Source organism: Pituophis catenifer, unplaced genomic scaffold (genome assembly GCF_029215685.1).
Source record: "Pituophis catenifer annectens isolate HBS135680 unplaced genomic scaffold, rPitCat1.0.hap2 SCAF_3, whole genome shotgun sequence".
NCBI lineage: Eukaryota > Metazoa > Chordata > Lepidosauria > Squamata > Colubridae > Pituophis > Pituophis catenifer.
Window position 1 is genome coordinate 190,218,041 of NW_027256883.1, and position 26,250 is coordinate 190,244,290.

General features: G+C 40.4%; 1 protein-coding gene across 1 annotated transcript in view; it reads right to left on the reverse strand.

Moving 5' to 3' along the window:
• Positions 1-11,718: 11,718 nt before the first annotated feature.
• Positions 11,719-26,250, reverse strand: part of DBNDD2 (dysbindin domain containing 2) — a 32,411-nt gene continuing 17,879 nt past the window's right edge. Inside the window, exons 2-4 of the mRNA XM_070939992.1 lie at positions 21,760-21,915; positions 20,760-20,906; positions 11,719-13,420 (exon numbers count right to left, since the gene is read on the reverse strand). Coding sequence (XP_070796093.1) covers positions 13,218-13,420; positions 20,760-20,906; positions 21,760-21,915 — 506 coding nt within the window. The 3' untranslated portion in view covers positions 11,719-13,217. The remainder of the gene's footprint in view (positions 13,421-20,759; positions 20,907-21,759; positions 21,916-26,250) is intronic.

The following is a 26,250-nucleotide window of genomic DNA, read 5'->3' on the forward strand; positions in this document are numbered from 1 at the left end:
AGCCGGGCTGGCCTAACTCTTTTAAATAGTTTTAATTCTTAAATTGTTAATTATCGGTCTTAATTTAGGGGTGTTATAATTGTGGGCCAAATTAATTTAATTGGATTTTAATACTGTTTTTAAATTTTGTGTTTCTTGTGTTTTATCTGTTGGCTGTTCACTGCCCCGAGTCCTTCGGGAGAAGGGCGGTATATAAATATAAACAAATAAAATAAATAAATAAATAAATACAACCCTCTGTTTTAACAAATAAAAAGAATAGAGTGATGTTCTTTTAATTTGTTTGCAAATATCTTCAATATATGGCAAATAATTTTGATTTTGTGAACTGGGACTTGGGGGAAACTTTGCTGTCAATCATCAGTTCTCAAGTGTGTCCTGAAGGTTTTCAAGATCCCTTCAAGGGGGTCAGAGAAGTGAAATAAAAATATTTTAAAATGTTTTTGTTTTAATTTTTGATTAGTAAATATTGATAGCTGTAACCCACATACAAGTAGTCCTCATTTAATGACCATTCATTTAGTGATTGTTTGAACTTATGGTACTGAAAAAAAAGCGATTTATGACCAATCTTCTCACAACCATTGCAGTATCCCCACAGTCATGTGATCGCATTTCAGGCACTTGGCAACTGTCACACATTTTACTATCATTGCAGCATCTTGCAGTAACATGATTGCCATATGCAACTGTCCCAGCGGCTTTCAGCAAGCAAACTTAATGGGGAAGCTGGCAAGAGGTCATACGTCGTATTCCCATGATGTTTCTTTTAAAATTTGCTGGTGGGTTGCTTAATTACATCAATGGAACTGGCAGAGCTGCTGTCACTAAGCATGGCAGTCACCTGATATTTTGCTTAGTGATGACTTTGCTTAGGGATGAAGTTGCCAGTCCCAATTAGAGTAAACAAAGCTCTTTCTGGTCCTTAAACAGTTTTAAGAATGCCAAAGGGTCCTGAGACTACAATGTTGGAGAACTGCTGCTCCAAATTTCAATCATAGCAGGTAGCAGTGCATAGCCACTCTTGCTTATTGTGAGATAAGTCATCTTCATGTTTATCATGAAACATCTAAGCAGGGAGGAGCCTGGTTAATATTTGGGATGGGAGTTCTCCAGGAAATCCTAGGCTTTTGTGCCAGACTAAGAATTTGGAAAATTAGTTAAACCACTTCCATCTTGCAGCTGAGCAAACTATATGGGCTTGTCAGTAAAAGCCGGTATGAGTTGATATGAAACCCAGGGAGAGTTTGAATATTGGGATGTCATTCTGTATAAGCAAAAGCACAGGCGTGTACACAAAGATATAAAACAATAGCAAAAAAACCATGTTTTCTCTTGACTTTTTAAATACAGTAATCGATTTTAAACATTTCTGTGGTTAAATACTCTACTAAGCACAGGCAAATATAGCAATTTATAATCACAAACTCCTGTGTAGCATGGGCATATGAAAATGTAGTTCTCTGAACATTGCCGCTTGAGAGAATAGGATCAGGAAAACAATATCCATGCAGCTATCTAACACTGGCTCAGTTGAAGAAATATGGTTGCAAAGAGCTTTTTATGGCTCCCCTTTGTATTGCACAATTATTGTTTGGGGACGGAGGGAGCAAACCGAAAGCACTTCTTTATTCATGCATTTTAATGCTAACAAGAATTAATGGACAGGAATTTGGGCTTGGCCAAATTGCTTTCAGACAACTACGAGGCTGGAAAGGTGATGTTTGCTTTGACTTGCCAAGCAGCTCAAGTATAGGCATGCAGAATTGTGAAAATGGGTGGAGGCGAAGGGGGGGGGGTGGCTGCTATATCCAAGAAGGTCAATCTGCAACTCAAGGAAGTTGAAGAAAATATAGAATGTTGTTCTCTGGGCAAAAATAGATGAAATGAACCCAAAAGAACCTAAAAAATGCTAAGATGATTGACATGCATTAGGACCAGTTGCCTATTGCAAAAGAACATGAAAACTTACCAGTAAAACAGAATAATTTCTCAGGCTGAAGAAATTAGAATCAGAATTAAAACAACCTGGGAAGGAAACCAAAAAAAATCAGAACACATCCTATCCAGCAATCAACACTCAGTTAAGCAGGAATTATCATAAAACAACAATCAGATTGAACCAATACAGTGAGGTCTGGATTTGTGAAGTTAATGAATTCCATGGAATGGGAATCAGTGGTGGGTTGCTACCGGTTTGCCCTGGATCAGGCGAACTGGTAGTGGCGGTGGCAGGAGGCTCCGCCCACCCGCCTAGACGCTTCTGCGCATGTGCAGAAGTGTTGCGTGCGCACGCCCACGAGCGAACCGGTAGTGATAGGTTTTGAAACCTGACCCTGATGGGAATGGTTACATTACTCCAATCTGTGCTATTCGATGTGACATTTCTACAAACAAACACGGTAATTGGTCATTGCTGAACAGAAAAAGACAATGAAATTTTTTAAACAAGTTTTTATATGTATATTAATGAAATATTACAGTAAAAGCTAAAAATAATATATTTGAACTTATGGTTAACAAAGTCATGAAATTAAATCTATTAAGTTATTTGTAAATCTTCCTTTTCCCCATTTTTCTTTCTAGTTCCTCTACGGAGTTCATACACATTAAACTACAACTATATTGTTTGCAGAAGTTAAAGTTATATTAAAGACAGCCCCTCTACAAGCATTTCAGATTTTAAGACAGTGAGGAAATTGTTTTCCAGCAGAGGGCAATCACGATCTATTTAGACTGCAGCCCATTTTTTACAGAGGTCCATCCTGCAAAGGTAGTTGTGCTCTTTCTAATCTCTTTAGCCTCGAATAGAGCTTCCACATCTGTTGCTATCTAGTGGTCACTTGGATCTTTGTACACTTTGCTTGAATCACCTGGATGGCACATTGTGCTACACCAGGGGTATCAATCCCAATTTCATTGAGTGCCGCTTCAGGGTTGTGTTTGACCTCAGGGGATGGGGGTGGTGTGTGGCTTGATGTCACTTGTGTCGTGGGCACCTATGGTGGCCCCAGCGCTATGCCAGTGAAAACAGAGCTCAGGAGGGCCCTTCCGAGCTCCGTTTTTGCTGGCAGAGGCACTGCAGGCCGGACCTTTGCTGTTTTCAGGGCAGTCCTGAGGGCCAGCACCCCACGGACTGGATCTGGCCCATGGGCCTTGAGTTTGTGCTACACCACAAAGTGGTTTGGTGTGCTACACCATAAAGTGGTTTGCTTAATTGTGATTTAGCAAGTCATGTGAATATTGCAGTTTGCCAGCATTGGGTTATGGTGGGAGGGTGACATGTTTTATGCTTCAGAGCCACGTTTCTTATAACAGTGATTTTGGCTTACAAGGGCTTCAGGATGAATGATTATTGAGCTTGTTATGTTATTGAAGTTTCTCTTTCATCCCTGTTCAGAGTAGCATTTTGAGACTTACAGAGCAAGCATATGATGATGCCAGGTTAAAGATTGATGTACATCGATTACTAGAGTTTCAGGTGGGAAATGACTGATTGATACATCACCTGATTCCCAAAGACTTTGAGTGTTTACCAAATAAAAATACACAGTATAAAATAATACAGTGATAAAAATAATAGAATTATAGGGCTAGAAGGGACCTTGGAGGTCTTCTAGTCCAACAACCTGCCCAAGGCAGGAATTCTTATTCCATCTCAGAGAAATAGTTGTGCAATCTTTTCTTGGAAACCCTCTAGTATAGGGCATCCACAACTCAGGGAGACAAGCAGTTCCATTGATTTTTTTTTTTTTTAAATTTGATTTATATGCCGCCCTTCTCCGGAGACTCAGGGCGGCTTACAATGCTTTAAGCAATAGCCTTCATTCTTTTGTATATTTATACAAAGTCAGCTTACTGCCCCCACAAACTGGGTCCTCATTTAACCGACCTTAGAAAGGATGGAAGGCTGAGTCAACCTTGAGCCTGGTAAGATTCGAACCTGTAGTAATTGCAGCCAGCTGTGTTAATGACAGGGTGCTCTAAACCACTGTACTACCAAGGCTCAAGATTGATTGTTCTTATTATCAGGGAATTCCTCCTTATTTCCAGGTTGAACCTCCCTCTGACGAGCTTACCCTCATTGCTTCTTGTCCTGCCCTCAGGTGCTATGGAGAAAAAATTGACACCCTCTTCCCTGTGACAGCCCTTCAGGTTTTGGAAGACTGCTATCACGTCTCCCCTGAGCCTTCTTTTCATTAGGCTAAACATACCTAGTTCCCTTAGCCATTCATCATATAATTTAGCTGTCATCTTATCCTCTTTGTTGCTCTTCACTGCACTCTTTCTAGGGCCTCAGCAACTTTTTTTGTGTCATGGTGACCAGAACTGGATGCAGTATGCCAGGTGTGGCCTCAACAGTGCAGTATAAAGCTGTACTATCACTTCCCATGATTTTGAAGCTATCCCTCTGTTGGTATACCTAGAACTGTGTTGGCATTTTTGGCAGCTGCAACACATTGCTTGCTCATACTTAAATGGTGATCAACCAGGACACCTAGATCCTTCCCACAGTTACTACTGTTGAGCAGGGGTGAAATTCAGCAGGTTCTGACAGGTTCTGGAGAATCAGTAGCGGAAATTTTGAGTAGTTTGGAGAATCGGCAAATACCACCTCTGGTTGGCCCCAGAGTGAGATGGGAATGGAGATTTTGCAATATCCTTCCTCCTGGAGTGGGATGGGAATGGTGATTTTGCAGTATCCTTCCCCTGGAGTGGGATGGGAATTGGAGATTTTGCAGTATCTTTTCCTGCCATGCCCACCAAGCCACATCACGCCAACCAAGCCACGCCCACAGACCCGGTAGTAAAAAAATTTGAATTCCACCACTGTTGTTGAGGCTGTACCTCCTATTTTATATCCACGCATTTGGTTTTTCCTGCCTAATTGCAGGGCCTTACCTTTCTTTCTTACCACTGAGCTGCATCTTGTTGGATGTAATAAGAGTGATAATACAATAAATAAAACAACAAAAAGCAATAATACAATGATGTCAGTCACCCTCATAATGGACTGGCCATTTTCTCAACTTCATTTGACCTGTACATGGGACTTTTACAAAGCGAAGTTGATAAAACATTATTTATTGCAGAAAGGAAGGAAGAATCAGATCAACCCTTTAAATTGTGTACTTACTTCTGAGTAATTATCTGAGTAATATTTAAAATGTTTTAATAGTTACATGGCACATAATAAGGAATTCACCAGATTCTTTTCTGTCACTACCTTCAGAAAGCAAGACATACGTTGTCATTGGCACTTTGTGGTACATTTCTTTCAATGCAAACAGTTGCTGGCAGAAGTAGACTTTTTTTTCGAGACCACAGCAGATAAAATGACTCCTCCACCCCTGATGCAATGAGCCTCTTGGGGGGCTTCTTCTGAATTTGGTGTCTATTAAGTGTTTACGATGACAGCTTAGTGTATAATGTGATTGTTTGATTGTGGCTTTGTGTGCTGAATAAGCCTGTACACTACAGTGTAGTTTGAAAACCATGATTTATGGGTTAGCATCTGGTGGAAATATCTGGTGTCAGTTGTACCTTATATAGTATAGCATGGTTAAGCAAGCCATGCCTTAGCTCAGTGTGTGAACTCAGCTGTATGATTTATTTTATTTATTTATATTTATGTTCCTAGATCTCCCATTATCCCTATAGAACTGCTAGCTGCAAAAGAAGATAGACATTTTAATCTATTAATGATTATACAGAGGGAAGTGGAAGAAGTCTAGTTTTATAACAGCAGTGGTGGCACAGTGATTAGGATGCAGTATTGCAGGTTAATTCTGCTGACTGCCAGGGGGTTCAATCCAGGGGTGAAATTCAGCAGGTTCTGACAGGTTCTGGAGAACTGGCAGCGGAAATTTTGAGTAGTTCGGAGAACCGGCAAATACCACCTCTGGCTGACCCCAGGAATGGGGAGGGAATGGAGATTTTGCAGCATCCTTCCCCTGCCACGCCCACCAAGCCACACCACGCCCACCAAGCCACATCCACAGAACCGGTAGTAAAAAAAAATGAATTCCACCACTGGTTCAATCCTCACTGGTTTAAGGCTGATGCAGCCTTCCAGCCTTCCAAGGTTGGTAAAATGAGGATCCACATTGTTGGGGGCAACATGCTGACTCTGTAAACCGCTTAGAGAGGGCTGCTGTAAAACCCTATGAAGCAGTATGTAAGTTTAAATGCTATTGCTATTAGGCTCTTCACATGTCTGTTCAATAAGAAGGAGCTTCATTCTCCATGCATCTGGCACCTAAAGCCTTAGCTGGCCTTTAACCAAACTGGCCAGTTACTTAATGGAATTGTCACAAATTGTCACAAATTGTATCTTTTGTACTTTAATGCATTTTACTTGTTTAAATTCCCCTCCCACAGTTTTCATTGCTTTTCTGTGAAAAGCTTTAGACTAGATGATCAGATATGGTTAATGTGAAAGACAGTTTTCTCTGCAAAGCTATTAAGAATTATTTTCCGACTGCAGTTCAGCTGTTGACCTTTCAAAACACTTGCATTATTTCGCTGGCTTTTTCCTTACTGAGAAGTGGGGAGTTTTGTGGCTGCCACATCTTTTTTTCTGGACTTTCTCACCACCCACCTGTTCCTCGCAAAGTCTTCCCCCTTTCAGTCCCTCCTTTTCTATTCAACCTTTCTCTCAAAAACAATGACTAGAGAGCTGCACTTGCAAGAGGGAGTGGGGGGGAGAGAGAGTCTATGAGTCATTTGCACCTGGACGGAAGTTTTAGTGCTAAAAGCTGCAACCAGGGCCATAAAGGGCTGGCTGATGTGTTGACTCAGTACAGATGCCAGGCAACTACAGAGAGCCCCAGGAACTGAGCCAGCCCAAGGTTATTTATACATTGCACTTCGTTTTCCTCTTGAGCTTATTCTATTCTTTCAAGGAGAGTTTTATATTCTCATTTATACTAAGTATCACCATTCTGGTTTAAGCCAACTTGCAGTTCATGGCAGAGGTGGGTTTCAGCAGGTTCTGACCAGTTCTGAAGAAGCGGTAGTGGAAATTTTGAGTAGTTCAGAGAACCGGTAAATACCACGTCTGACCGGCCCCGCCCCCATCTATTCTCTGCTTCCTGAGTCCCAGCTGATCAGGAGGAAATGGGGATTTTGCAGTAACCTCCCCCTGGAGTGGGGAGGTAATGGAGATTTTACAGTATCCTTCCCCTGCCACGCCCATCAAGCCACACCCACAGAACCAGTAATAAAAATCTTTGAAACCTACCACTGGTTCATGGGCAACCTGAATATTCTTGAGGTCAGTGGTTTCCTATGTCAGTTTTCTAAGGTCTGTGAGCCACAAAATCTAGTCACCCACCAGTTTGGACTAATGGGTTATGTGAATGTGCAATCAGTTAATGGTTCAGTGTATCATGCAGGCTCAAAAAAATGGATTCACTGAACAGATTATGGTAAGGTGAGGTTCACTGTATAAACCCAAGGCTACCAGCCTAAGGTTAAAATATCCAGATGACCACTGGATGGCAGCAGAGAATTGAAACTGTATCGCTTTGCTGCCACCTAGTAGTTGTCTGGATTTTTGCAGTCTCAGGTTTCTAGTCCTAATAAACCATAGAAGAAGAGGGAAAGAACCAGGAATAAAGCAATGATTCTGAGAGATAGGACTTTTCAAGGATGTGAATGGATGCCACACAGAAAAAGAACACCTATTCTCTTTCAGTGCAGATAGCAAGGCATGACGTTCATTTAAGGTATCAGTATGCAGATTGTTAGGGACGCGGCAGCTCAGTAGCTAAGACATTGAGGTTGTCAATCGAAAGGTCAGCAGTTCAGTGGTTTGAATCCCTAGTGCTGTGTAACGGGGTGAGCTCCCGTTACTTGTCCCAGCTTCTGCCAACCTAGCAGTTCAAAAGCATGTAAAAAATGCAAGTAGAAAAATAGGGACCACCTTTGGTGGGAAGGTAATAGCATTCTGTGAGCCTTTGGCATTTAGTCATGCTGGCCACATGATCACGGAGATGTCTTCGGGCAGCGCTGGCTCTTCGGCTTTGAAACGGAGATGAGCACCGCCCCCTAGAGTCAGGAACGACTAGCACATATGTACGAGGGGAATCTTTACCTTTACCTTAAGCAGATTGTTATTGGGGGAAAATGTCCTTCCATTAATTAATTACATTAATGCCCTTACAAATTGCCACTGGTAATGAGAGGGGGCCCTTTCCTTAATAGCACTGAGCACACTTCAAAAATGATTTGAAGTAAATGCTTCAGAACTCAAGCAAGTATAGCACCTCTCTACTATTCAATGTAGCAGCCTGATTCCTTCTCCACCCCACATCCCAACACCCCATTCCATGTGGATCTGGAAATAATTGTTTTAAAATTATATACTGTATTAACTTGAACCAACTGAGTCTGTTAAACCAGAGGTCTTCAAACTTGGCAGCTTTAAGACTTGTGGACTTCAACTCCCAGAATTCTCCAACCAGCTATGCTGGAGTTGAAGTCCACAAGTCTTAAAGCTACCAAGTTTGAAGACCTCTGTGTTACACAGTCAAGGTTGGTTTCCCCGCTCCCCCTGGCTCCACCCATCACATTATTTTGTGATGTATCTTTGAAGGAGTAAATCTGCAGTGCCTGACATAGACTTCAGTGTTAAAACAATTTTAAATCTGCCTACAAAATTTTGATCTTTAGCCTTGGTTACCAGTCTGTAAACTAACATTATTAGCGGTCACAAACCTGGCTTGAGAACTAATAAGACAGTTTCATAGGCTGTTTACTAAGTTGTATAAATTTTGTTACAGGACAGCACTCTGCATGTTTTTTTCTCTCCCCACGCCTATTTCCAGTACTCTATCCAAGGATCAATGTGTTATCGTGTTTAAAACTCAAGTATTTCCCACTTGATGCCATATACATCAAATCATGTAAATATCCACAAATCAGATTGCTTTTCATCCTGTAACACTTATAGCAGTGGTGGGTTGGCACCGGTTTGGACCGGTTCTGTAGAACCGGTAGTAAAACTGGTGGGAGGATCCACCCACCGACTCCAACGTCATCAGGAAGCTTCTGAGCATGTGCGTGTGCGGCCCCGTTGCAAACCGGTAGTAAAGGTAAGTAGAACCCATCCCTGACTTCTAGCTATAATTGACCCCATTGTTACTTCTCAATTATCACTTGATTTAGCAGAGATTTAACTTGGAGACATTTTTTTAGTCAATCATCATGTTTTAATGGATTAATCCAACCAATTGACTAAGAGCTACAGGCAGGACTCTGTCCACAAAGGCAGCTATTTCACACAGTGAGGTTGTCAACAAATAAAAACAGATGAATTAAGTATCAGGAATATTGAAACCTTCCATAATCATTCTGTCCTGTGGGACTGCCAAATCTCTGTCGACTACAATGGCTATCATTATTGTTCAGGGGCATTTACACAAGGGGATTAAAAGTAGTCGAGATGGCAGCCAAAACCTCTTTTGTGCACATAACATTTGGGTCGGGCTCTGGTCATGCAGCCCCTACCTTCATGCTTTCTTAAATCTCTTCCCCCACAGAGACTCATATGGCTGTTCATTCTCTATGCTGGCTGGGGCTAATGGGAATTGGAATTCAACAATATGCCCCAAACCACGAAAGTTCTCATTCAGATGAATACTACCGTATAGTTCCATCTCTCACAGTGGTTTTGCCACTAAATCTGCTATTAGTTTACTCTTAAAGGTTTCGGCATGTAAGATGTTGACAGTTTGACATGTCACTGAATTTGTAACATTTTTCAGGCATTGTTTATTGTGACTGTTTGCCTAAGTGATTGTTCAAAGTTGCAATGGAACCTCCCACAGAAGGTACTTACCACCCAATTTTGAATTTACAGTAGCTGCCCCCACCCCCAAGTTATATTTTTTGTGTCCTTAGCAACTGGTTCACCTTTGTTGCTGTTTGCACATCATGTGGTTACATGACTGCAGTTTTTGGTGTTTTTGCTGGTTTCTGGCAGTTTTCAGCAAACACCATCCATTGGGTATAATGAATTTGTTTAATGATTCGCTTAACAGCCATTACAGTGTTCCTGTAATGCCTGCACAAAAATGTGTTAAAGTCGGGCCTTGTCACATGGTGTCCTGCTTAATGATTGCAGGGACTTATGATCCTAATTCTGGGCTCAATTATGGTAATAAATTGAAGACTATCTGCATCTTCAGTCCTACAGTGCAGTGAAGGAAAACCCTACAAACTGTCCCCATTGACAGTGGAGTGACAAGTTCTCATCTATCCCACTGCCTGAATTCCTTCCCTTCAAGTGAAGGGATGAAGTGTGGCCTGATCCACATAACTTACTAAGAAAGTTGCTTGGTTCCCATGACATAGTTAACCATAAACTATTCACTTTAACCTAATCTAGCATATTCTTATGATCTTCAGCATGTTTTTTTTGAAGAGCATCATCCTTTTCCAAACTACTAACTTGTCTACTAAACATATCCAGGATTTTGAGTTGACCCTAATCGCTAAAATTAAAAAAAAATGATAATGAAACTATTTAGCATTTAATGTTCAAAGCACTTTACATACATATACCTTCTCGGATTTTTTCCCCCAAATGTCCCTGTGAGGTGGGGCACTTTTAAAACCTATATTGGATCAAAGCAATTACATTTTAAAAAAATCATATGCAAACAATTGGCTGTACAAATCTCTTAAAACTATAGAATTCGATACTGCAACCAATGTATTTTTCAGTATTATTGTTCCCATAGCGAGGAAGTAGGAAGGCTTTGGAAAAGAGATGAAGTGATGCTACAGCTAACTCTCTGGTTCATACTCGTGGTGAGATTTTACCAGGAACTTTCTGAGACTCATCTCATGCATCCTTCACATGTGACCATTACGCATCAAAGATAGGGAACATCTTGGCCTCCTGATTTGAAATTTCCAGCATCACTCCTCATTAGCTACAAAATAGTGGTTCAGCAATATGTAAAATGCTCCTGTATAACAGTACCTCTAACCCATGTTGGAAATGTGAAAAGCATGAAGGGTCATTTTGCCATGCATGGCAGACTTGTGAAAAACGAACAAACAAACCAAAAAAATACGTATAATGACATAAAGAATTTTAAAGCCTAATAGTCAAATGAAACTAGCACTTATGGATAACCAATTAGAAATGTTTTATAGATTTTGCATAACTGCAGCTATTATATTTCCCAAGTTGGAAAAATACTGCCATACCTATAATGGCGAAATGGATTGTGAAGATGGCAGAATTGGTGGTAATGACAAAACTGAGCTGTTTGATCAGGATAAAACAAATATTTTTATAAAAGACTGGAACAGGGACTTTATGCTGAAAATAGAAAAAAAATGATTTTTGGATTTGCTGATTAAAAAGTGTTGAATATTTATAAAAATAATATAAAGGTGGGTTTAAAAATAAATACAGGAAGAGAATCATGTAAGATAATTTTAAAGAGGAAATAGACACAATAAGTTTGTAATTGCTCTAAAGGAGATCGGAAGAGATTGCTTCTTTATATGTTTTTCTTTTTTTCTGTTTGTACTATCTTTCATGCTTTTATCTTTTCTTTTTTGTTGGTCTCTCATTGTATTATTATATTTATCTTTTAATCATGTGAAAAGTGCTAATAATATATATATATATATATATATATATATATATATATATATATATATATATATATATATATATAAAATAAAGGGAGCAAGTTCTTTATAATAATAATATATCAAAAGGAAAGCAAAGTTTAAGTGCCAAAATCTGTCCTCTAATTTCGACAAAGCTTCCTTCTCCTGGAGAAAGAGTATTCTCTTTTTCTGCCTCATTCTATCTGCCTCATATGCCAGGGATTTATTATTTTGGGGTGGGGGGAAAGAGACATTTTTAGTGTAAATATTTTAGCACTGATGAAGTTAGGTAATGTTTGGTAATGAAATGTCTTCAAGAAAACCCCAAACTCAGAGAGCACCAAGGACCTCACAGTTCAATCTCGAGCTACAAATATTCTATCAGTGTAATTAAATTTATAAAGAGGCAGTCAGTAGTCCTTTTTGTCCCCTATTATCTGTATCTGCATCATTCCACAGCATCTTTGACTACCCCTTCTTCTTAATCTGAAAAAGCTCTATGGAAGGAGTTTTGTTTGGCAGTCTTTGTCTGATTTGACCTTCACCAATATAATTGAAGGCTGGGATGCCAGAGAGTGGGAGATGTGACTGTGGAATGAAAGGTAGAGCACATACAAGTACCTCTCAGGCACTTTACAACTAAGGTAAATATAAAGACACAGCACCACAGCCATGAAAAACTCTACGAAATGTTCTTCTCCCTTGGAAAAAGATCTGAAAGCCATTTCTCTCCCATCAAACAAAATAAAAATGATTGGGGGAAATGGAGAAGATGTTTTCATCGTAGAAATAATTGGGCTACTTTAAAATTTATGGGAAAGCAATCAAAGTTCACTTTGCTACTGAGGTGTTCAGTATGGAGGTTCAAAGGAAATTTTTCTAAGGACTGTCCTGACTGTGTAGCTTTTCCATAAGACCCATTTCCTTCCTCCAGAGCTCTTCCTGTGCTTTGTGGTACATGCCCTTCATTTGCAATATAAGTATGTAAAATCAGACGAATGAAAAAGTTAATAAAAATCTGATTCACTCCAAGAACCTTTCAAATTATTTTAGTCCCACCACCTTTCAGCTATTCCTTCTCCATCTTTCCTATCCAGGTAGCCTCATTGTTCCTTTCCCAGTAACACACGTCATCCCAGCTGCTTGCTTGAAAGGAATGTAATTTTCTATTATGTTACAATTAAAGACATGCTGCATTCATGTTTGTGTGTATATATGTGTTAGGATTAGGGAGCCTATCAGTTTGCATAAAGGCCTTGTTTTAAATCTTTGTAGCCTTGTAGCAAACTGAGTCCTCATGTGAGGGAAGCAGAAGCATTACTATACGCGTAAAAAGATGGAGAGTTAAATTCTATTTTAATTCTGTAGCACCCATGCCTCACCCTATTCTCCCTCTTCTGTTGCCTTATCCATGCATTGACCATCTTGCAGGAGGAAAGATCATCTTGAATCTTCCCCAAGTACAACATTTGGACAGGGAGTTTTTGTGGGTTTTACACAGTGGGAATCAGAGCAATCCAGTCATGTTCATAATCTCATGCTGGCAGGGTCCGTTATAGCACGATGGATGGAAAACCTCGCTAGCTCTTGCTCTCCTGTTCTTCAGACCCATCTTGCTCCAATTCTTCCTCATCTGACTGCACCACAGGAGTCTCAGCTCCTTCTTCACTGGTGTCCAGGCTATTCAGGTCTGTAGAGGCAGATGATGTGGACGAAATTCGTGATTTGACCTCAACTGTATTGGGTACTTGCAGAGAAATATCTTCCTGGAAAGGGTTAGAATCTGGCAAAGGAGATGGACAAAAAGAAAAGAAGGAAGACATTAATTAGATGATTGGCACCTGGTTCATCCTGTCCCATAATATCCTGGTATCAGCCTTTAGGGATAAGCGGATCTACTATACCAGGTTTAGTTTTTACTTTACAGCTACTGTGTATTGCAGTTGCTTGAACCAAACTTGAGAACTCTGGATTAAAATTGCATGAATGTTGGTGCACATTTCTGTAAACATACATACTTCTTTTGTCATATTACCCTCCTGCATACATTATCAGCTAATAATATCCCAGTATATTTTATTCTTTGTTTTCATGAATATCTACATCTTTGCGCAGACCTTTCCCTTAGTAACTTACATACAAATGTGTTGATAAACTTTATGGTAAAATTTAGGAAAGTGCAAATTTTGAATAACAAACTTTTTGTGTACTGCTTTAAAATGCAAAATTGTGCAAGTCTGCACTGAAATCTAAATTATAATTATTTTTCCATTTTTGCAAATGCATATATTCATGAAGACACAAAATTAACCTAAGTTCTTGTTCAAATACTACCACTTCATTTTGCAGAAAGTACAGTAGGAAATTCTAAGTATTGCTGCAGTTTTTCAAAGATATGCACTGCTTTTTGAAATCAGTTAACAGACACATGCACACCAGGCTATTAATAGAAAATGCAAAATGCACTAAATTTTATTATTGCATCATCAGAGTTGAACAAAGTAATATGTCGTACTACTGTTCCGGACTTAAATATGTTGCATGTAAATCACTCCCAAAGCTATAGTACGGACAAGAAAAATGCCATTTTAGGTCAGAGGAGTTTAAACTTCATTTCTTCTGGGAAGCATTTATTCAATGATCAATCCTTCTCCAAACAAACAGACAAACAAACAAAACCTTGCAGATTGCCTAGAATTCAATGCCCCCTGACAGTTACACGCTGTAGGGAATATTATGAGCTCATTGCACTACATACATATGTGGAGATAAGCTACCCAGTTCCACAGACTGAGCTGATCTTTCCTTGCAGTCACCCCGCAGATAATAAGTGGTGGATGAGAATCCCTTTTCTCTAGTTCTGCATAACCCTTCACTGTGCCAGAAGAATCCATCATAAGCAGGCTTTTCGGGCATTTTGTCAAGCCTGACCTAATTTAAAAATGTTATAAACATGTACATCTTTGGATATATTCTGCACAGTTTAGAATACAAATCATAAAATGTAATCTGAGAGGCAACAGTGAGACAGCTTCCCTTAATGCTTAACATTAAACATTCTGCGGTGGTCCAAAAGAGGGGACCAGTTTGATGAAAGGTGTGACTACCCCTTGCTTAGCAGTTTAATTGTAAGGTTTGAATCGTGCTGATGCATTTTTATTTTATGATGTTTATTATGGCACGGGTACAGTCAGCCTAAGTTCATGAAATGCCGTAGTATGGATGCCAACTAGAGAAAAAGATGTGACTTGGATATAAAAATGTTCTTGTAAGACTGCAGCATCAATACTTCACCTCCTATTTGTTATAAAAAATTATCAGCTCTGTAGGACCTTGCCTTAAGATGAAAGAAAAGGAAAACGTGTGTCAGCTCCTTGCAGTGCTGCAGGAGGTCACGTCAAGAAACATACCCTGCAAGAATTCCAGGAAGGCCACTTTACTGTTGTAGGGGTATTTACACAATTTTGAAAATCTGTACAAAATCCTCACTGTCCCTTTTGAAGGCGAAAAATATCAAGGTGGAGCTAGGCTGAGTCTCTTTCCCATACTTTTCATTCTCCTGGGACTAGGCAACCATTCTCCCACTCTCACCTACTTCTCAAGGGCAGAGCTAAATTCCTAAACAACATGTTTCTGAATCTTTTGCTCCTGGAAGAAAATTTGCAAATATGTGGGATGTATCTTGAGTGAACATTCCTGAGTCCAAACAGTTTCTGCAATTGCTTGTGCGACTACACCTGTGATTATTATGCGTCATTCATCTCCATTTTTACGTTGTCTACATTCTGCCCCTCTCTACACAAAAATTTACATTTCAAAGGCAGAATTATTTATTCAATAGAAGATACGGAATGTTATTAATCTCACCTCATATTTCCTGGTGAAGTGATGTAATCATGATAGGAAACATGGTCCTCAAGTTACCATAATAGCAATAGTACTTAGCAATAATACTTAGACTTATATACCCCTTCACAGTGCTCTCTAACTCGTTTACAGTGTCAGCATATTGCCCCCAACAATCTGGGTCCTCATTTTACCAACCTCAGAAGGATGGGTCAATCTTGAGACTAGTGAGATTCGAACAGCCAAATTGCAGGCAGCCGGTAGTCAGCAGAAATAGCCTGCAGTACTGCATTCTAACCACTGTGCCACCAGGGCTCATAAGGTCGAGATACATAAAAGAACAACCCAGTAAGAGCCCCCCCTCCCCCAAAATAATAGTTAGGATCTAACTGGCTAATGAAACATCATGAAACATGCTAATGAATATGAGATCCACTGGCCTATTGGATTCAGGGACAGATGAAGCCAGTGATCTTGTAGCCTTCCACACAGAGCTGGGCTGTTGTTTGGTCTAGATCCTATCTATGAATGAATCTTTGAGCTATTCTTTATGCAATGGACATACTTTACATTCCTTCTCCATCTTTGGACAGGAGCTTTGGTGCCTGGTTTGTAAATCTCACAGCCTGGAGATTTCATCAGTGAAGCTACTTAAGTGGAATGTGAGAAGGCTATGTTGTGAAATATCTGAATCACTCTCAGGGTGAATCATTGTGGTATAACTGAGCCCTGTTCCCTCCAGCACAAATTCTAAAGTCTCCTGGCATTCGAAGGAAGATGGGTCAGCTTTAAATCACAGCATTTAAAAAAGCTCTTAATCTACACAAATTCAAAAGTATTTTGGAGATGTTAGCAGTGCTGACTATCCAGGGACTTAACAAACTGACTAATTGCTTTGCTGGATTTTTATAATTTCATTTTTACAAATTTGTAAACTTTACATTCACTGTACATGCATTCAATAAAATCATTTGATAGAACACAATGACATCTCATGCATCAAAGCACATTATGCTATGATACAAATGCCATTTGGTGCATAATTGGCATGATGATAACCTGTTGCACCTGATATCTCTACCTCCACCTATGATGTGAGGCCATCTGTGCCCTTTCAGATGTTGTTTAACTCCAGTGTCAAACGTACCTCACCTCTGGCTGGAGCTGTTGGAAGTTGTAGTTTCAACATTAGGGGGCATGCATAAGCACACCAGTGTGCCTACCGTCCCTGTCATACTGTCCCCATTTATATGTACTCATTTTATGTGTTTATGGCAAAGTTTTGCTTATTTATATCCATTTATTTGTGCCATATTTTCATGTGTCCATGTCTATGTCTATACTGATACTTGTTTCCTTGTACTTGTTGACAAAATAATTAAACAAACAAACATCCGGAGTATCACAGAAATGGTCCTTAAAGTGATGGTGGCAAAGGGTATTTAACTTTAGAAGTATTTTACTTAGATCAGGAAATACAGTCAGCCTGCTTTATCCAACTCCCAGATCATATTGCTATTTTACTATTTCATGAAATAAGATTAATGAAGGCCACAGAGTGATGGAATGCAAGATGTGATGGAAAATGGCCACTCCCTGTAAAATAAATTTGGCTCAAGATATCCAGAATTCTTAAGTCAAAAACTGGTATATGCAGCAAAGAGAAAACATTAAGCATCTTCTGTCAGGATTGCCACATGAACAAAACATACAAACAGTTTACTCCTGTGCATTTATCCATCGTTTGATTTGAATGAAATCAATTACTTTAGCTCAGAGGTCTTCAAACTTGGCAGCTTTAAGACTTGTGGACTTCAACTCCCAGAATTCTGGGAGTTGAAGTCCACAAGTCTTAAAGCTGCCAAGTTTGAAGACTTCTGCTTTAGCTATTCTCAAGAATATTGGGTCAACTTTAATAATAAAAGATGCAGAAGAAGAGCAGAAGAGAAATGTGGGCACCTGTTAGAAATCTAGCATTTTGAGATTCATCAAGGGGAACTTGGCTGTGTCCTTGGAACAGTTATTTCTTTTAATAAATTTCAGACATTGTTATTTAGGCAAACCTAGAAAGAGCGGAGTAAGGAAAGCACTGTTGCTTAGCAACAAGTATGGGGTTGTTAAGCAACAGCTTCCCTGCACTCTCCATTCCCCACTCCTCAGAATAAACATTACCAAAAAAAAAAAAAAAAACCCCAGGAGAGAAAATGTGATAAGTAAAAAGCCAGAGGGAAGAAGATGACGAGGTGCTATAAAAACAGTTCACAATGTGCAGACAGCAGACAATGCAGGCACGCAAGACACTACTATCACCAGACGGGTTGTTTTTCCTCTTTTAATTTTGGGCAGCAGATCCAAATGGCTCCAAAACTCCCATTTTCTAACCCAAACAGAGCATTTTCTAACTTGAAACAATTCCAATAAAGTCAGAACAATGAGCGTTGAGCTTTAAAACAGCAGGTTTCTTTTCCAGGCTGAGTTTGAAAAGTTTCTGCTCTGAAACATCTTGCACACCTCTCTGTGCAGCCTGCTTATCACAGGACACAAAATGGGTTCGGACCAGGGGTGAAATCCAGCAGGTTCTGACAGGTTCTGGAAAACCAGTAACAGAAATTTTGAGTAGTTCAGAGAATCGGAAAATACCACTTCTGGCTGGCCCCAGAGTGGGGTGGGAATGGAGATTTTGCAGTATCTTTCCCCTGCCACGCCCACCAAGCCACACCACGCCCACCAAGCCACGCCCACAGAACCAGTAGTAAAAAAATTTGGATTTCACCACTGATTCGGACCTGCTGTGGAGTCAGTCTACCCTCTTGGCACAAAGTGGGCAAATACACACTTGAGGACATCCTTAAGGCTGGCTACTTTATTCTATCCAAAAAGACCAGCAAAACAGCAATGGAATGTATCTGCCACAGGTAAATCCTTGGGTTCACTTTTTGGGGAGGGGGGGCGGGGATGTCTTGTCCTGAAAAGCCCAGAAATGTTTTTTTCCAAACTGATACTATATATGGCCATAAACTGTACAGCTCTCTTTTTAACATTGAATTATTGTGTATTTATTTAATTAATTTATTTACATGGCTTATAAATCATTCCAACTGCAGCCAACTCTGAATAAGTTTCAAGTGCCTATTGAGCATGGCCACTAATACTGGGATGTCGTGAAGTTAGTTAGGGCAAAAATGTTTAATCTAATTTAGGGGCTCAATTTATGGAGTGACAAAGGTGTATTACTTCTAAAGGAGGTTATACTGCTCCTGCTTTGACCCTTATTTTGATCCAAACCTTTACTTATGGTGTCAGCAATTTTGCCACTGAGTAGTGTGAGCTGCAGAAGTTCTGGGGATCACAATAGGGTTAGGGGACATGTCAGAGACCCATGACATGGCTGCTCCTGCCTTAAACCAAGATTCATATTGCTAAGGTTAGCAATAGGAATCTTGGTTAAGATTCCTTGGTTAAGATTGGCTAAGGTGGATAAACAGACACCCAAATCTTGTCAGTGGGAGTAAGAAAGCCAATTGTTTCCTTAGACTTTAATTTATATAAATGCTCGTGATGTTTCAAGTTTTACAGAATGCCAGAATAATCTAATGCCAACAGCAGCATATCCATGGTCTTTGGGGCTTACTTCATTATTTCAATTTTGTTCAATTCAAATTAACACAGAAAGGGCCAGGCATGACAAAATGGAAGCTATACGTTTCTGAAAAGGAATAAAGAATACATATGGGTAATAGGAAATACTTGAAAGTTTAGAGCAAATAAAGAATGGTCTGTAGGAAAGGGGAAAACAAGAGTTTCTCTGTACTAATGGTAGAACATTAGTCAGGGTTGTGAGGTTTCTGTGTTAACAGAAAGGCATACAATACCTTCTGGGTTTAAACTGATTATGGGTATTTGAGTTTTTCAGCTACAGTGGGGAACTTATAAAACAAAAACGCTCAAGCCTTGTCCAGTGGCCATCTGGAAATTTGTTTTGAGTTATGACTTCATCTCCCAACTCAATGCTCCCACTAAGAAGCAGTTGCAATCTCCCTTAAAAGGAATATGCCTGGGCATAGAGCTTCTTTGACTGCCTCTATTTGATACCATAGTTTCTCAATGTATTTCAATGTACCCTGTTTCCCCGAAAATAAGACATCCTCTGATAATAAGCCCAATCGGGCTTTTGTGTGCATGTGCTAAAATAAGCCTCCCCCCGAAAATAAGCCCTCCCCGAAAATATTTAAACGCAGAGCTGGAAATTGCGTAAAACGGCAAGAGGAGCCCCATTTTGTTTCATGTACCCCAAAATAATAAGACTTCCCCAAAAATAAGGGCAAGAGCTTATTTCAGGGTTCAAAAAAATATAAGACAGGGTCTTATTTTCGGGGAAACACGGTATTATACAAGAGTGGTTCCACTGTATACCATCCCACTTATGAATATTTTTCCCGGTACTTCCCTGATTTCTACCCTATCTATTTCTACCTGACTTTAATTTTAGAAAACAGAGCAAGAGAATGTGACAGAACAAAAAAAAAAGTATATTTTTAAAGTTTCTACAGTATTTTTCATAGTTGCAGAAAAAGATACCAATGAAAGCTGTGTCATAGGCTGAGAAGATAAGTTAAGGTGGTATTTCTAATGACCAGGATGCTAAGAGTTTCCCTAGGAGGCCATCTCTCTTCTGTTGTCAGCCTTTTGAGATAGACCAGACTAGGAAATTAAAGTCAAGAATGCTAATACTATTTTTATTGTAATATTTTTGTTGTTGTTAGTTGCAAAGTTGTGTCCGACCCATCGTGACCCCATGGACAACGTTCCTCCAGGCCTTCCTGTCCTCTACCATCCTCTGGAGTCCATTTAAGTTCACACCTACTGCTTCAGTGACTCCATCCAGCCATCTCGTTCTCTGTCGTCCCATTCTTCTTTTGCCCTCAATCTTTCCCAGCATTAGGCTTTTCTCCAGTGAGTCCTTCCTTCCTTCATCAGAATTAAGGAGGGTCAAATCTGAAATGCTTCCTCAAATTACATTTCTGCCTCAGACTGAAACTTGTTTTGTCTGACTATGACCACTCTTTTCCTGTTTCTCAAGATTATTCTTGTTGCCGATTGCATCTACATCCATACTAATTTCTACCATTAATGCCCATGCTGAACTTGTTGATGAACTGCATTAACTTGGTTAAATTTCCAACCCTTTCCCTGAACAAAGAGTTTTACCATAACATATTTCAGATGGAACACAGGGGCCAATAATTGATGTGGGTAGTTATGGAAGTTGTACATACCTGGCAATAGGGTAGCTACATTGTTGTTGTCCTCGGTCCCACAGCTAAGAAATACATCAACAGTATCTTGGTCAGAGAGATCCAACATGTCCATCTGTTCCAGCATGTCGACATTGACCTCCATGGAAGAAATGCTACCTAGGGGAGCTGGAAAGATGTAGGAACTATCAGAGATCACACTGCATGAAGAATTCTCATAATAGCACAGGGCAAGACACGGCTTGATAATGGTTTATACCAGGGGTGAAATCCAGCAGGTTCTGGTAGGTTCTGGAGAACTGTAGCGGAAATTTTGAGTAGTTTGGAGAACCGGCAAATACCACCTCTGGCTGGCCCCCGAGTGGGGTGGGAATGGAGATTTTGCAATATCCTTCCCCCAGGAGTGGGAAGGGAATGGGGATTTTGCAGTATCCTACCCCTGGAGTGGGGTGAGAATGGAGATTTTGCAGTATCCTTCCCTTGCCACGCCCACCAAGCCACACCATGCCCACCAAGCCACGCCCACAAAACCGGTAGTAAAAAAATTTGGATTTCACAACTGGTTATAACTACGCTTATTATGGAAGAAATGGATCTCCATTTCATAGCTTGCTGCCCAAATTAATCACAAGTAAATTACAAATTTACTGACTGTTCTCACACAAATAACACATAGTTTTTCCATTCAGTACCATGAAACAGGGTAAGCAGCCTTTTCTGGAGCCTGGGGACTAAACTGAATTGTAAAATGATGTAGAGAAGGCAAGGCTGCATCATAGCATGGACAGAACTAGTTCTTATTCTTATTCTTCTAGAATTTGTATGTGATGTTTTGTTATTTTAACAGCATTGAGCCTATTTGAGGGCACATGATGTTATTTTTATAGGGATTTTTGGGCTCAAGGTGGGAAATAGCTGCCTTCCTGCTGAAAAGCAGTGGTACTACAATTGCTATAAAGTGTCATAAAAAGATGATACAGGATGCCCATGTAAAGTCTATGAACATGACACTTGAACTTACGTCTCCTGTGTTCTATCTGCAGATGTGATACTGGGAAGAAGAAATCAACATCGTGCTGGAAAACTTCTTCAAAGAATCTCTGCCTTTCCCAAAGTTTAAGCTGCTGTTGTTGCATCTGCTCAGGGTCCAGCCCCCGCTGCCCATTTTCAATATCAGCTGAAATGAAATCAGAATGAAAAACTGAAATATAGAAGTGTTCTCTCCTGTTCCTTCCAGAACCAAAAATTGTCCTTAACAATATGCAGGATAGAAACACATTTCTTTAAAGAGAAATGATAATGGTTTGAAAAAAGTTTCACTTCTGTGGGGTTTTGCACAGGACAGGAAGCTGGACTAAAATTATCTCCAAGATCCTTTTCCATTTTTACATACTTCAATGCATGATTCTATAGTTTTGCTTTATTATCACTTCCTGCCAAGTAGGAACAAACCCCAGTAAAGCATGTTTGGTAGTGGTGAAAATCAGAAGACTTAACACTTTGTAACTAGTATTAATTATTTTCTCTTTTCAAGCTACCTTGAGTTACATGAAGAAAGCAGACCCAACAATTTCTGATCTGCCCAATCAGCTGGACTATTTTCTACAGAATTGTAACGTGATGCAAGATGATGCAAACCAAAGTTGTTTATTATTATTATTATTATTATTATTATTATTATTATTATTATTATTATTATTATTATTATTATTATTATTATTATTATTTTCAGACCAGCTAATCCTCTTCACTTTCCAAAGTCTCAAATAATTTATAATCCTTTCTAGAATGTATTCATACTGCAGCACAGTTTATAGCACAGAATTGCTTTGCGGAAAAAAAGTACTGTGTACACAGCCTTGAGCTCTTGGATGCATGGTGGTGTAAAAATGCAATGAACTTCCTATTTGTGATGTTGAGAAAGAAACATTAAAAGTTTGCCCTACTCATTACAAAGCAGGCCAGTTCTGTAAAATACACAAAATGAACCAGAAAACGACACTGTAAAGACTTATTAAATTACCTAGGCTACAGGAATCAGCAAGAAAAGCTACCTTCAAAATATTGAATTGATTGATTCCTTTTGATTGATTAAACCAAATAAAAGTTCAAAAAAATTACTTTGAAAGGATGCTGGTAAATACTGCCTCTGAAGAGGATGTATTTGAAGGCAAATTTAATCATTATCCAATATGAAACCATTTTGACATAAATAATCTTCCTTATTTCCCATTTCAAAGGTCTTCCCCTTTTATGTAAATAAATAAGTAACAATAAATAAGTTTTGATGTTTTCTATTAATAATTATGATGTTAGGTATTTATTTATTTATTGTTTTTATGTGCTGTAAACTGCCCAGAGGGGCTTGTTCTGTGAGATGGGCAGCTATATAAATGAGAAATAGGATAAAAAGGTAGACAAGCAAACAGACAGACAGACAGACAGACAAGAAATGTTATATAAGAAACAAATAGCACAAGAAATAGTTTGACCCTGTGACTCCCGAGGACATGGACAGGATTCTGGGGAGGCTTAGCGCTGCCACATGTTTGTTGGATCTGTGTCCCTCCTGGTTGGTGCTGGTCTCCCGGGAGGTTACACGAGGCTGGCCCAGGGGATTATTAACGCTTCTTTGAGTGAAGGTTACTTCCCCCCCTCTTTGAAAGAGGCAGTGGTGAGGCCTCTCCGCAAGAAGCCTTCCCTGGACCCGGCTACATTAGCGAATTATCGCCCAGTCTCCAACCTTCGCTTCGTGGCGAAGGTTGTTGAGAGTGTGGTAGCGCGACAACTGCCCCAGTACCTGGATGAAGCCGATTATCCAGACCCGTTCCAGTCGGGCTTCAGGCCAGGGCACAGCACGGAAACGGCATTGGTTGCATTGGTTGATGATCTCTGGAGGGCTCGGGACAGGGGTTGTTCCTCTGTCCTGGTCCTATTACATCTCTCAGCGGCTTTTGATACATCAACCATGGTATCATGCTGCAACGATTGGAGGGGTTAGGAGTGGGGGGCACCGTGTTGCGGTGGTTCTCCTTCTTCCTCTCCGACCACACGCAGTTTGTGTTGGCAGGGGGGCAGAGGTCGACCTCGAGGTGCCTTGTTTGTGGGGTGCTGCAAGGGTCAGTCCTCTCGCCTCTTCTGTTCAACATTTATGTGAAGCTGCTGAACGAGATCATCCATGGTTTCGGAGTGAGATTCCATCAGTACGCTGATGACAGTCAGCTATACATCTCCACTCCGAACCACCCCAATGATGCCCTTGACGTGATGTCCCGGTGCCTGGAAGCCGTGCGGATCTGGATGGGGAGAAACAGGCTCAAACTCAAATTTGAGCTGTGGCTTCCGGCGTCCCGGTATAGTCAACTGGCGCCATCGCTGACTATTGGGGGTGAGATCTTGTCCCCCACAGAGAGGGCTCGCAACTTGGGTGTTCTCCTGAATGCACGGCTGTCTTTGGAGGAGCACATGACAGCCGTGGCCAGGGGAGCTTTCTATCGGGTTCACCTGATGCACCAGTTGCGTCCCTTTCTGGACCGGGATGCCCTGCGCACAGTCACTCATGCCCTCGTCACATCCCGTCTGGACTATTGCAATGCTCTCTACATGGGGCTCCCCTTGAAGAGCACTCAGAGGCTCCAGCTGGTCCAGAATGCGGCTGCGCAGGTGGTTATGGGTGCGACTTGGCGCGCCCATATAACACCCCTCCTGCGTGAGCTGCACTGGCTCCCGTTGGTCTTCCGAGTGCGATTCAAGGTGTTGGTCACCATCTTTAAAGCGCTCCATGGTTTAGGACTGGGATACATACGAGACCGCTGTGAAGTTTCCAAAAGATGCCCTAATTAATTCATGAGCCAAACTTCAAAAGATATACAGTCATTTATTGGGAGCACCATTTCGGCAATATTCGGATGCAGTTAGAACTAATCCCATGTAGATTTACCTATGACCCTGTCTCTCCCCTCCTCTCTGGCCATGTCATAAGTCACATTCTCCAATTAACCTCCCACCGACCAGTACGCTCCCATAGAGAGGGGCTCCTCCGGGTGCCGTCGGCCAAACAATGTCGACTGGTGGCCCCCAGGGGGAGAGCCTTCTCTGTGGGGGCACCTACAATCTGGAACGAGCTCCCCCCGGAGATACGGAGGATTCCGGATCTGCGTACCTTCCATCGCGTGCTTAAGACGTTCCTATTTCATCAAGCCGGCCTGACCTAAATTTTTCCTCTTTTTAAATGGAAATTTTAAATTTGGTTTTAATTTATTGGGGTTTTAAAATTGGTTCAGCCAATTTATTTAATTAGTTTTATCTCTATTTTAAATTTTGTATCTATCTGTTTTATTTTATGGCTGTTCACCGCCCTGAGTCCTTCAGGAGTAGGGCGGTATACAAATTTAATAAAATGAAAATGAAAAAATGAAAAATAACCACTTTGGCTGGCTGTGAAATCCAACACCGTCCTTCTGATTGTGGTCAGGAAGAATGTATGGAATGCACTTCATTTAGGGAAATCAATCAACTCTATCAGTTCTCCCTCCCTCCTGCTCATGGCAACTTGAAAGCTTTGCAAGTTGACAACCGCCTTCTGCCATCAACAACCTCCCACCGGCCAATACACTCCCATAGAGAGGGGCTCCTCAGGGTGCCATCGGCCAAACAATGCCAACTGGCGACACCCAGGAGGAGAGCCTTCTCTGTGGGGGCACCAGCCCTTTGGAATGAGCTGCCCCTAGAGCTTCGTCTTAGCCCCGACTTGCATACTTTTCGCTGTGCCCTAAAGACCTTCCTGTTTCAGCAAACCGGACTGGCCTAATATGAATTTTAAGTGGGTGTATGTGTGTTTTAATTTGAGGGCCAAATTGTATATATTTGTTTTAATTGGTTTTAAATTTTATAAATTCATGTGTTTTAATGTGGCTGTACACCGCCCTGAGTCCCCTGGGAGAAGGGCGGTATAGAAATCCAATAAACTATAAACTATAAAAATATAATTCATTTAAATGTATTATTTCAGGATAGGAAGGCCTGTATCAAGAGAAAAGGGACATATTGATAATAAAAAAAAACCCCTGTGGGCCACAAATATGATTTATGATAACTGTAATTTATAATCTATGACCTATCACTTTGTTGCTTGTATGTACATTGACAGCTTATGCACCGGAGACAAATTCCTTGTGTATCCAGTCACACTTGGCCAATAAAGAATTCTATTCTATTCTATTCTAAATGTTGAATGGAGCTCACAGAAGTGAGAACATGAATAGACAACTCTACCAATATTTTTATGCTAAACAAAGGACAAAAGCTTTGTTAAATCTTTGCCAAGAACATTAGCATACCTTCTGATGTCAGTTTAGATTTAGCAAAGCTAGTCTTAATTAGTTTTTAAGGTCATTACATTCTTAGTTTAGTGTTCTGCTTGAAGCTAAGAGTTCAGGTTCTGCTTAGTTTATGAAGTTGCAGGAAACTACTTGAGCTGTGCAAAGAGACTGTCTTGTAGTCTTAATGGATT